The sequence below is a fragment of the Grammomys surdaster genome, unplaced genomic scaffold (genome assembly GCF_004785775.1).
Source record: "Grammomys surdaster isolate TR1022 unplaced genomic scaffold, NIH_TR_1.0 211, whole genome shotgun sequence".
NCBI lineage: Eukaryota > Metazoa > Chordata > Mammalia > Rodentia > Muridae > Grammomys > Grammomys surdaster.
In genome coordinates this window covers 4,054,474-4,067,820 of record NW_021604656.1, presented here as the reverse complement: position 1 = coordinate 4,067,820, position 13,347 = coordinate 4,054,474, and the positions used below count along the sequence as shown (strand labels likewise).

The following is a 13,347-nucleotide window of genomic DNA, read 5'->3' as shown; positions in this document are numbered from 1 at the left end:
ACGTTTTTATTTATTAATAGCATAGTGTCTGCATTATGAGAAGATAGGAGTGGAGGAGACGTGGATCGGGGGAGAGGGGAGGTGTGTGTGGGGGGGACTGGGAGGAGTGGAAACTGGTTGGGATGTATTGAAAGCAAAAAGAAGAAAGAACATATATTGATCTATATGTTTATATGTGTATTGCCTTCTACTTCAGTAGACTACCTTTGGTTTTTGATTTTTTTTTAACTTTTGTAAGCTGATTTTAGGATATCTAACTTTCCTTTCATTCTTTTTCTTCCCTTCCCCTGCCTCTCTCTCCTTCTTTCCTTCTTTCTTTCTCTGTGTAGCCTTAGCTGCCCTGGAACTCACTCTGTAGACCAAGCTAGCCTTGAACTCACAGAGATCCACCCGCCTCTGCCTCTCAGTTGCCAGGATTAAAGGCATATACCACTACTACCCAGCTTAACTTTCATTTTTGAGGGTCAGTTATTATGTCTGTCAATCTGAACATTTTAGGAAATTTTCTTTTATTTGCTTAGCATTTTAGGATGAGTTTCTAATTGTTCAGGCCATTTTCTTAGAGAATGTTAGACATTTTATGATTTCTCATCCCTCTCCCCACCTCAAAATTTTCTTGGGCTACAGTTTAATATTTTGTTTTGTTCTTCAGGATATATATATACGTGTGTGTGTGTGTGTGTGTATATATAATTTTTTTTTTGCCTGTATTCTCTTTCATCATCTTTATCCTAGCAATTTTTTTTTATTGCTTTTTCTGTTTTTCTTTTGGTTATCTTGATTATTGTTTTTGTTTTTTGTTTTCCTTTTTTTAGTGCTACTTATTCAGTTTTGTTGTTGCTTTAAGATGGTCTTTCCACAGAGCTCTAGCTCTTGTGTAACTTCTTTGTAGACCAGGCTGGCTTCAAACTCCTAGAGAGCTGCCTGCTCTGCCTCTCAGGTGCTGCTTACTAAGTTTTGAGGTGGAGTGGCCTTGGTATATTAGATTTTTAAAATTGATTTTGTAGAATTCTTTTACTTTTTCTTTCGCTAACCAACCAGTGGCCAAAGAATGATTTACAATAAATGAATATATTGGGTTTAAACACTTACTGGATCAAGTGTCTCTGATCTTAGGTGGACGTCTACTAGTATTTTGGATAGTATTGGCCAGTTTTTATGTGTTTCTATGAACATGATAGTTAATCATGTCAGTATATTATACATTTTTATTTTATGGTTTAGTTGGTTCTAGATCTTGCATGCTTTTTCTTAACTGAGAAAAGGACCTTCCTACGTCTTATGTATACCAGTATTAACCATCACTGATAATTCACAGGCTTCTACTAACCAAAAGGAAATATAGAAGAAATAGAAAAATTATTAATTTTAATGTCATCCACTCTGGTCTTATTTCTTACTTACAACAGGAAACAAAAGAGGAGAATGGATTGCAGAAAACGAAGACAAAACTGTCAAACAGATCAAAGTGTTTGGCTAAAAGAAAAATTGCACGTAAGTTTTCATTTTTTTAATTGAATTGATGCAGTGTTTTCATTAGGAGAAGAGAATTCTCTAGGAGTATATATGCTTCCTCTTTGTTCTGAATCTTTAAACTTTTGAAAATTTCTTTTTTTTTTTTCTTCGAGACAGGGTTTCTCTGTGTAGCCCTGGCTGTTCTGGAACTCACTCTGTAGACCAGGCTGGCCTCGAACTCAAAAATCTGCCTGCCTCTGCCTCCCAAGTGCTGGGATTAAAGGCATGCGCCACCACCGCCTGGCAACTTTTGAAAATTTCTTAGAGAGTTATTTTAAGCCTCCCTAGAGGAAGACTATTGAAATTGTCAATGCGATCCTCGTGTCGAGGCACCCTTACTAGAGCTCTTGATTCTCTGCTTACCTCTTAACCTTTGTATTCTGTGTGTGAGTGCTTGCTTGTATGTGCCTGTTAGGGCTCCTGGAACTGAAGGCACGAATGATTTTGAGCTGCTGTGTAAGTGTTAGGAACCGAACCAAGGTGCTCAGAGCAGCAAGTGCTCTTGAGCACTGACCCGTTTGCTTAGCCCCCTTTTCTTTTTCTTTACTGTGTAGATCTTAGACAGATTGCAGTTTTTAGCTGATTGCTGTTTTTCAGTTAAAAGCATGATGGAAGATGATTTACTCTTTTATGCTGAGAAAAAAATTTAAGTTTAATATGGACTGGTCAAAATTAGTGTTAGCTTAGATGAGCAATTCCACCATGGATGATGGTATTGTAACTTATTGCAAAGATGAAATCCACAGTGGTAGGGCTTTGTCAAGACTCACCTTAAATCCGTGCCTGTCACTGTCAGAGTTTAAATCATATATCTCCAGCCACATAATGAGTGGCTCACATTGGCTCCACTACATATCTGGATACATTTCCCTGCCTTGAACCACAGCAAGTTCTGTTCTTTGATTAGAGAGTTAGGTGTGCAGCAGGGTGGCTGAGATATAGTAATGATGCTAAAATAATTTTCTGAACTTTTCGGTGGAACTGACTTGTTTTTTGCCTTATGTATGGAACTCTATGTTTCTGGGGCCAGAAGCTTAGGCTTTTGGTTGATCTCTCTAAATGTATTGGATAGTTCTTGGCAAGGGCATCCTTAAGTAGTCGCACTGATATATAATTTAGATTACTAATTCCTGGTAAAATTATATCTTTGGGAAACTCATTTGAAAAGGAAACGTCTGAGCCATTTTTCAGTCCTGAAATTTGTTTCTAAAAATAAAAGTGATGACAAAAACTACATTCTTCAAATTAAAGAGCTGAAGACTGGCTTCCATGAGAAGTTCTCTTGATTCAGACTTGAAAAGGAGCTGATATTGTGTGAGCGAAGAGTTGCAATTAAAAGTCATAGAACTGCAAGGGAATACCGTACAAAGAACCAAGTAAAACAGCCCTGGAAACCCAGGATTCTAGACAGATTCTCACCTGTTACGGTACAGGTTAGGCTGGGACCAACCATCTTTTTGTCCTAGCCTCTTGTGTACTCTACAGATATTTTGGGAATGATCATCTGATCCTGTCCATGTTTGGAAGTTTACATTTGTGAGCAGCTATTCTGTTGTGAAACTAAGTAAGACTATTATTGGTCCTAATTAAAGGACTTAAAGCCTCTGGATATATACCTCTGAATACATACCTCTGGATATATATGTATACCTCTGGATATATACCTCTGGATGGATATATATATATATGTATATATATATTCTATAGGTATATATACACATGCCTCTGGATATATATATCCAGAGGTATATATCCAGAGGTATATATATATATATCCAGAGGTATGTATCCAGAGGGGGGTGTGTGTGTGTATATATATATATATATATACACACACCCATATATATATATCTCCAGAGGTGTGTGTGTGTGTGTGTGTGTATATATATGGATATATACCTCTGGGTATATACCTCTGGAGATATATATATATATATATATATATATATATATATATACACACACATACATACATACATATACACACTCACACACACACACACACACACACATACCTCTGGATATATACCTCTGGACATAAGAAACAGATGTCAGTTTCAACTCTAAGGAGTGATAAATGATGAAAATCCAGTCATTCCTAGTTTTAAGTTGCAGTTTTCATTACTGTATTTGGAGTACAGTACTGGGCTTGTGGTATGAAGTTGAACAGTCCTCTGAGGGGGGAGTGAGATGATTATAGGAAAGATGATAATAGGAAAGAAGACTTGTAACTTTAATGTTTTCAAAAACTATTTTTAATGATGTTTCTTAAATGCTTTAACTTCCCTTGTAGCCCACCACTCACCAAAGGTAGTGGAAAAGAAAGGATATAGGGGGAGGAGGAGGGGTGGTTAAGTGCACCTGTTTAGAAAGGTTCTTTGGAGCAACTCCTGTCTGTGTTGTCTGGAAATCCACAGTTTTATAGTTTAGCCGGAAGTGGCAGTTTGATCCACCTGCAAACACTTTATGAATCCACCAGCAGTCCAGTTCGGTAGAGTAGGGTTGGCAAACAGGGATCAGCAGTGGTAGTGTGACCTAGCAGAGACAGCCAGACCTCAGCCTCCGCTCAAGTCAGCAGGAGGGACCAACAGGAACACCAGGAGAAGTTCTCAGCTGTGCCTCTCTCAGGGAAGCGAAGATCAGTGAAGACTTCTCAGTAAAGACCCACAGCATTGCACAGCTAGCTGTACCAGCAAGCCAAGCTCTGTCTCCATTATTCCTATTTATATCCTCCAAACATCATGTGTCCTCCACGTGCCTTGCCTCAGCACAAATGGAGCTCAAATATGCAATGTAATGCAGACTAATACGTATTCGTTGTTAGCAAAGAATCCTTCATCACGTGCCCTTTCACTTGTTTGCTTTAGCAGAACATCCCCTCTCCTGTGTCAGCTTCAGCAAAACGTTCCTTCATGAGTCTGCCTTAGTCTTTGACCTGTGTCCACTTCAGGAAAACATTCCTTCTTGTGTCTGCTCCAGCAAAACACCATCTAACACAACTAAACTCTACAAAGAACCCTTACGTTTCCACTTCAAAGACTCAGACAAAAGTTAGACATTGGGAGGGCTGCAGGTTAATACCATACCAGCCTTGAATTTACTTTTATTAACTTTTTTATACTTTACAGTGCTGTTGGAAACAAAATCACAAGTTAGCAGAGGTGATGGCTGACATGCACACAGGATATCTGTTCCTCTCTGGAGGCCTCCCTGATTCTCCCACCAAGATTAATAGGACGTTTAGCCCCTTGCCTTGAGCCTCAAGTGTATCCTCTCTTATTGTTCCATGAGTCAGCAGACCAGGAAATCTGCCAGCAGACCCTGACCTGCCTTGACTGCCTGACAGGCGAGGCTTTCACAGAAGCAGACGAAGTGGCTTCCAACATTGGAGCACAATCTCTGCCATTGTATAAGCTTGTTATTATACCTTATACCATTGTCTTACTTAGGTTTCTATTGTTGTGATAAACACCAGGACCAAAAGCATCTTTGAGATAAGAAAGGTTTATTTGGCTTGCACTTACATATCACAGTCCAACATTGAAGGAAGTTAGATCAGAGACTCAAGCAGGAACTTGGAAGCCAGCACTGGAAGCAGACTATGGAGGAATGCTGCTTACTGTCTTTCGCCCCATGGCTTCCTCATTTTGTTGCTTTATGCTGGACTGCCTATCTAAGACTGGTACCACCTACAGTGGGCCAGGCCCTCTCACATCAATCATTAATCAAGAAGATGCCTCATAGACTTGCTTATAAACTAATCTGATAGAGGAGTTGACTCAGTTGAAGTTTTCTCTTCCAGATAACTCGTGGTTGTGTCAAATTGACAAAGAACAAGCACAACCATATAAAATGAATTATACTTCAAAATACAATAAAAAACAGAAAAGAGAACTAAGTTGTATGTAAGGGAAAGAAAGAGCATGAAAAAACATATGCCAAAAAAATAGACAACTTGAACTTTATGGATAAATTCTTAGGAAGACACAAACCAAAACTGAGTCAAGAAGTAGAAAATTAAAATAAAATATGCTGGGCGGTGGTGGCGCACGCCTTTAATCCCAGCACTTGGGAGGCAGAGGCAGGTGGATTTCTGAGTTTGAGGCCAGCCTGGTCTACAGAGTGAGTTCCAGGAGAGCCAGGGCTACACAGAGAAACCCTATCTGGAAAAGCAAACAAACAAACAAACAAAAAACAAAACAAAAAACAAAAAAACCCAATGAATATAATAAAAAATTGAATTAACAAGAAACAGCTATAACAGAAAGTAGCTATAAACAAAAAGATAGCTTCGTGGGTCATGTTTGTCAAAGAGAGAGGAATATTAGTAGTAGTTCTTCATAAGCTCTTACAGATGCTAGATGATGAGGGAATACTACCCAACTTATTTCTTAAGTATGATACCAGGTCCAAGGGAGATACCATAAGAAAAGTAAAGCACGTCGATGAAGGTAGAGGCACAGGTGAGCCAGCACCAAGAGTGTGAGAGCTCTCTAGCCCTCACAGGCTGCAGCATTTGGGAGAGGGGGCCTGTGCCTTGACTGGGCAGCACAGTGGTGCTGGCTCTGGAGGCATGGATGCGAGCAACCCTGAGAGCAGGAGAGCAGGAGAGCAGGAGAGCAGAACAGGAGAGCAGGAGAGCAGAGCAGGAGAGCAGGAGAGGAGAGCTGCCCCTGCCTCCTGCCAGTCGTGGGATTGGGTGCTTAGTAGGAGCAGTGCTGGAGAGCTTGCCCTGGTGGTGTGGATAAGGGAGAGCCCGGCAGGGTGACCAGCTTAGCCACCACATAGACCGATAACCTGGACTCTGAGTTGTCCCACCCCAAAATCTGTATCATATGTGAATGGTTGGAACTCATGAAAGGGCCTGCTGATCCAAAGCGGCAGGACCTCCATGACACAGGCAGCAGGATAACGGGGGTGTGGGGTGTGGGGTGGGGGTGGGGGGTGGGGGGGTCATGGTGAGGATTCAATATTGATGCTGTCACCGAAGCCAGAGACCTCAAAACAGACCAATGACTCATTGCAGTGAACATTTGTCAGTGAAGATGTGTGGACAGAGGGATACACCATGGACCACACTATAACATACTACAGCTTCCATGATGACATGGTTTCTGTGCTTGTTTGTTTTTTATTTTGGGGGAGAGGTTGCAAGAGTGAAGGGCAGATATGAGGGGATGGTAGGATGAGTGGGCCAAGGGTGCACGATGTGAGTGAAACGCAAAAAGAATCAATAAGAAGGAAAACAAATGGCAGATGTAAAAATACCATCGTTGCTTGAAATTGAATCCAAGGCTTCATGCAAGTAAGCACTCTACCAAGCTACGTCTTTTATCTTTTTTACATACTAGCATTATATACCCACAAATCTGGCTGTAAAAATTGCTAACCTTATCTTTACCATATTGAGTTTTGAAAAATACATATCTTCATTTTCATTCATTTCAGAGTTTTTTTTCTCTTGTTTTCTTTCTTTTTTTTTTAATTTTCTTTTCTGTTTTGGTTTTGTTTTTTTGTTTTTTGTTTTTTTTTGTTTTTTGAGGGTATTCCTATTTGTAGACCAAGCTGGGCTTGAAGTCAAAGATACCCACCTGCCTCTGTGTCTGCCTCTCAAGTGCTGGGATTAAAGGCATGAACTATCAAGCCTGGCCAGTCTCAGAATTTCTTAATAGTTCTCTAGTGTTCTTTGTTTATTTGTGGCATCCTGAATATGTTCAGAGATCCACTGTCCAATGTCTTATTTCTGGAGGATATTATTATTAGTTTTTGTTACTACTTTTTCACATTTTACTTCAGATTTTAGGTCTTCATATTAAAGATTTTCCTTCAATATCTGGTAGATTGTCTTTTTTTTTTTGGTTTTTCGAGACAGGGTTTCTCTGTGTAGCCCTGGCTGTCCTGGAACTCTGTAGACCAGGCTGGCCTCGAACTCAGAAATCAGCCTGCCTCTGCCTCCCAAGTGCTGGGATTAAAGGCGTGCACCACCACCGCCCGGCTTGGTAGATTGTCTTGATTGCTTAGATTTAAAAGGAGTAGTTCTAAGAACTGATTTGAAACTATATATGTGTGTGTGTGTGTGTGTGTGTGTGTGTGTGTGTGTATATACACACATACATACATATACATATACATATATATACACATACACATACACATATACATATATATATATATGGACACCTGTGTATGTATGCATCTTTGACTGTCTGCCCTTATGTGCCTATGGGGGCAAATAGACCATTGACATGCTAAAATCATCTTTGGAGATAAATTTTATGGCAATTTCACACATGTATATAATGCATTCTGATTGTGTTCACTCCTTCTCTTATCCCCGACTCACATCAATTCTGCTTCCTCTATAAATTCCTCTCCCACTTTCACGTCTTTTGTTTTTTATTTTGTTTTGTGACTATATTATTTAGGATTCTCTGTGTGTGTGTGTGTGTGTGTGCGTGTGTATCTATATGTATACATGTATAAGATTTACTAGAGTGGCTTATGGCTGTGATCCAACTAGTCTAACAGTGTCTCCAATGGAGAAAGTCGAAGAATCCAATCGTTTGTCCACGAGGCTGGATGTCTCAGCTAATCTTTAGTACACATCAGAATCCCCAAGAAGGCTCTAACACCCGCCTCAACAGCAGGTTATCGGAACTTGGCATGAGAATGAGGGCAGGCAGGCAGAAGGCAAAAGCTGCTTTCTTCCATCTCTTTTATGTAGGCTGCCATGAGAGGGTGTGGCCCAGATTTAGGCAGGGTCTTCTGACCCCAAATGATCTGGATGTAAGATGTGTCTTCCTTCCTCAAATGATTCAGTTAACTAAAGATCACTCACAGCTATTCCTAGCTGTTTGGGTTTTAACTCAATTTCAGATGTAGTCAAGTTGACAACCAAGAATAACCATCACAGAGACATACTGATTTTAACTGGGGCTGTCCTTGTAAGGATGGGTGTAGAGCTCTCCACTGGAACATGAGATGATTACACTGCTGAAGACATAACTCATCCAATTTTATGTCATTTTTCCTGGCTTCAAACTCACAGAGATCTGCCTGCCTCTGCCTCCAGAGTGTTGGGATTATAAAGATGTGTGCCTCCAACACCTGACATGCTACTAATGATGTTGACCACACCTTACCTTATATGACTTTCCTAATTAGAGTACAAATCATACTATATGGTTTATAGCATTATCAGTTGACAGTTTAATGATTCTGCTTTTTGCCTTCATGCTAATTTGCTGTTTTGTGGTATTCTTCCCTTCCCTATACTCTTACAGAGATGTCAGAAGAAGAACAGTTTGCTTTGGCTCTCAAAATGAGTGAGCAGGAAGCTAGGGAGGTGAACAACCAGGAGGAGAAGGAAGAGGAGCTCTTGAGGAAAGCCATTGCTGAAAGCCTGAATGTAAATATACTGTGTTGAAAGTTTGTGGGATTTATTAATAATGTTCTCAGTTACTTAGTGGTTGGTATACTTGCATGAGAAATAAGCTTTGATAGTTTATAGAGTTTTCAGTTAATAAAAATATCTCAGTACTTTTTTAAGTCCATGTTGCTGATTAATCTGGCCGAAGTGTTTTTATTACCACATGAGTTTGATTCTGCTCCACAGGTTTTTCAGTTAATGGCTTAAAAGAATCATAGAGACGGGCAGCTTCTAAAGGGTTGTAGAATACTAAGAATTCCAAAAGCTTCAGGGTCAGATGTTCACTTCCCTCATTTGTGGGGACAGCAAAGAAAATGAGAAAAAGAATGGGCAGTTTAAAAATAATCAAATAGCTAGGTGGTGGTTATACATGCCTTTAATCCCAGGACTCAGAAGGCAGAGGCAGTTGGATCTCTGAGTTTGAGGCCAGCCTGGTCTAAGAACAAGTTCCAGAGCAGCCAGGGCTATACAGAGAAGCCATGTCTCAAAAACCAAAAACCAAAACCAAACCAAAACAATAACAACAAACAAAAACAAACAGAAAAACCCAAATAATATTAAATTGTGACACAGATATATTCAATAGAAATTAATCTAAACAATAAGGATGCTTGCCAGTGGTAGATTCTGAGCAATCCTTGATTCTGTTTGCTTGTTAGCTTGTTGGTTTGAGCTAGAGCCTTCTAGATTTGAAAGGGCTGGCTTTCAGCTTGGAAATTCAAGCAGTCTCCCACTTTAGCCTTCTGAAAAGCTTAGGACTAGAGGCATATATCACCATGTGAATATATATCTCTAATCTGAACCATTCTGTATACGATATACCCTCCATATTAGGAACAGTATAGTAAATATATATAGGTATTCACTTTACACTGGGGAATCCATTTGACTCGAGCAGCTATATCTGAAGAGGAGAAAATCCTAGGGACAGTGGCCTCCTATTTTTCTCCTTCCTGTGACTCTTCATATGCAGCTACTTTAATAATGAACCTGCTCTGGTGCGGGATCACTTGTTTCAGAGTTGCTGGTCTTCTGATGCTTCTGCGACCAGATCTCCACCTCTGGCTACTGGACTGTCTTCACATTCCCACCAAGAGAACAGCAAAGATTCTGGAACCACTGAAGGCATGTCTTCCTGTTCTGACTCCTACACAACAAGTATAATCTATTACTTCTGCTGAGAGTAGATACAGAGAGATGCCCCAAATTCTTGTTTTGATATTAAAGAGATTCAAACAGAAATAGTTGAAATTTCATTAATATTCAACAAACATACTTTTATCTCCAAGGAAAAAAACACCCTTTGGCTAAAGCCAAAGAATGGCTTTTCATAACCACATTTTGTAATTCTTGATAAGTGATAGCTTACCAAGCTGTCTTAATTTAAAAAAAAAAATTTTGTCCTTAGCCCTACTTTTTCTCAAATACCTACAGGCATATGGCAGCTGGTACCTCCATCACTGTGTAAAGGCTCACATATCAGTCAGGGAAACGAGGCTGAGGGAAGAAAGGAGCCCTGGGACCACAATGAAAACACTGAAGAGGAGCCGGTCTCTGGCAGCTCAGGAAGCTGGGACCAGTCAAGCCAGCCAGTGTTTGAGAATGAGAACGTTAAATGTTTTGACAGATGTACTGGCCACTTGGCTGAGCACACAGAGTGTGGGAAGCCACAGGAAAGTACTGGGAATGGTTATGCTTTTTCCAAAGCTGTCCAGGGTAGGGGGGACACGTCTAGGCAATGCCTTCCTATCCCAGCAGACACCAAAGGTCTCCAGGACGTTGGGGGCACTGTGCACTACTACTGGGGTATTCCATTCTGCCCTGCTGGAGTAGATCCTAATCAATACACCAATGTCATTCTCTGCCAGTTGGAGGTTTATCAGAAGAGCCTGAAAATGGCTCAGAGGCAGCTTGTTAAAAAAAGAGAGTTTGGGGAACCAGTGTTACCTAGACCTCCTTTTCTGATCCAGAATGAATGTGGCCAAGAAGATCAGACTAGTGAAAAAAATGAAGGCATCTCAGAAGATACGGGAGACGAAGCCAAAGAGGAAAGGCAGGAGTCTAGGGCATCTGTCTGGCACTCAGAAACCAAGGAGTTTCAAAAAAGTTCAATTAAAAGCTTGAAACAGAAACTTTTGTTGGAGGAAGAACCAACAACCAGTCATGGTCAGGTAAGGGTCAGTGGTGTTGTAATTAAGGATCATTTATTTACAGATAAAATAAGAATTATTTTAACTATTTTTTGTGGTCTTTTCTTCTATCTGCTTATTAAAATAATACATGGTTATATAAAATAAGAATTAAAAAAAAAAGAAAGAAAGAACCTTGGTGTGGTAGTATAGGATCTATAATCCTAGCACTAGGAGGGTGAGCAGTCTGGCCAGCCTAGGCTACATTGTGTGATCTTGTCTCCAAAAAAAAAAAAAATTTACAATAGTTATATGCTATCCAATCACCAAAAGGCAGTCATCATCATTTCTATACATATAAAACACATTTTTATTTTAAATTTTAAGCAAAATGGAAATTCTTCTGCACAAACTTTGTTCATTTCTTTCACTTTATAATTTACCAGAAATCTTTCTCTACTTATCTGATATACATCAAGACATTATTCCATCTTGCTAGTGTATACCATATTTTCTTTTCCAAACTTTTTATTTTTAAATTGTTTTTCTACAGATGATATTTTAAAATATTCAAGGAAATGCAAATTAAAAATATATATATTTATCTTTCAGCTACACCTTCTAGCCAGACATTTCCCTTCTTTGGATTCAATTCATGCTGCTAATTTTTAGTGTATCCTTCCATGATATTTTATGTAATATAATATAATATATATATGTATGTATTGTGTATATATATATATACATATATATATACCTTTTCCCATTTTTTTTGACAAGTGTCAATGTGAAAAGCACAGCTTTTATCTCTTATTTATTCTGCAGCCAAATATGAATTGCTATAAGCTGGGAACACAGATTTAGGTTACCCAAAATTACATGTTCCAGCAAGGTATCAGTTTTATGAATGTTTTATAGTAACTGAACAAAGAAAGTTATAAATAATAACACTTTTTAAGGTGTCTGGAGAGATGGCTCAGTGGTTAAGACCATTTGCTGCTTTTCCAGAGGACCAGGGTGTGATTCCCAATTCACACCTCTCTGTAGCTCTAGCTTCATCTAGGAGATTAAACCCCTCCGTCTTCTGAGGACACCAGCACTCAGTGTACATATATCCTCATGTAGACACATACCTTTACACAATTAAAAATAATAATATATTTAAAAAGAAAACATTTTTCAAGTAACATTGGTGGGAACATCAGGCAGATTGCAGTAAAAATGAGGAAATGTCTGTATAGGCCTGAGATACTGTCTGTTGGCATTCTTAGCTTTTGGGTTGGTGGAAGCTAGGGATCTGCTCCTATATTCCATTACCTAATAGTCAAAAGAGTGTTTATTCACACACACTGGTGACCAATAAATGGCTTCTTTGAGGCTAAGAAAATTTGGTTCCAGACATGCACCGTTAGAGTCTTTCCACAGTCATTGAGGTTCTAATCAGTTAAACAGCCTTGGAGAGTGTTCAGTGTAGATGGAGCTTATTTTCTGGGAACTTCGGTTCCTATAGGTTCTCATATACCTCAGGCTTGCGTCAGACTTGTTAAGTAGCAAGGACGACCTTGAACTTGTGATCCTCCTGCTTCCATCTCCAGAGTACTGGGGCTACAGGCAAGTATTTTTATTCTGTGCTTTATATAGTGCAGGGGATGGCATCCAAGACTTCATGCATGCTAGATAAGCAATGCTAGCTGAGGTACATCTGAGGCTCTCTGCCTTTCATTTATACAAATGATAGCTTACTATATACATTATTTTGTTCTTTTTTATTTAGTAATTCTGAGATCATTCTATAACAATACTCAGTTTAATGCACACACACACACACGCACACACACACACCCTGTGCTTTATTTGGAGATATGCGATATACTGGTATTAGATAAACCATAACTTGTTCAGTAGCTGACTGGTGAGCATGTAAGTTGTCTCTAATATTTTTCTGTATTAGTACCTTGAACAGAGGGCATTTTATCTACATGGGAGATAGTCATAGGATAATTTCTTACAGATAATGGTGATGGATCAGAGGCTGCTTATATTTACAGTTTTGTTAACTATTACCAAATTGCCATCTATAGAAAATAATATATTTGCATTCCCATCAGAGGTATATGAATGCTAGCTCCTCAAACCTGCACCAGCATGATATTCAGACTGACTGATATTTCCTGATATAAAGATGAAAAAATCTCTATATAGTGTTTTAGTCTTCCTTCCTTCCTTCCTTCCTTCCTTCCTTCCTTCCTTCCTTCCTTCCTTCCTTCCTTCCTC

At 39.3% G+C, this 13,347-nt stretch overlaps 1 protein-coding gene across 1 annotated transcript in view; it reads left to right on the top strand.

Annotated features, from left to right (window-relative positions):
* The first annotated feature begins 1,413 nt into the window (after positions 1-1,413).
* Uimc1 (ubiquitin interaction motif containing 1) overlaps positions 1,414-13,347 on the top strand; it is a 53,618-nt gene continuing 41,684 nt past the window's right edge. The window contains exons 1-5 of the mRNA XM_028772018.1: positions 1,414-1,494; positions 8,799-8,923; positions 9,964-10,069; positions 10,379-10,617; positions 10,915-11,115. Coding sequence (XP_028627851.1) covers positions 8,801-8,923; positions 9,964-10,069; positions 10,379-10,617; positions 10,915-11,115 — 669 coding nt within the window. The 5' untranslated portion in view covers positions 1,414-1,494; positions 8,799-8,800. The remainder of the gene's footprint in view (positions 1,495-8,798; positions 8,924-9,963; positions 10,070-10,378; positions 10,618-10,914; positions 11,116-13,347) is intronic.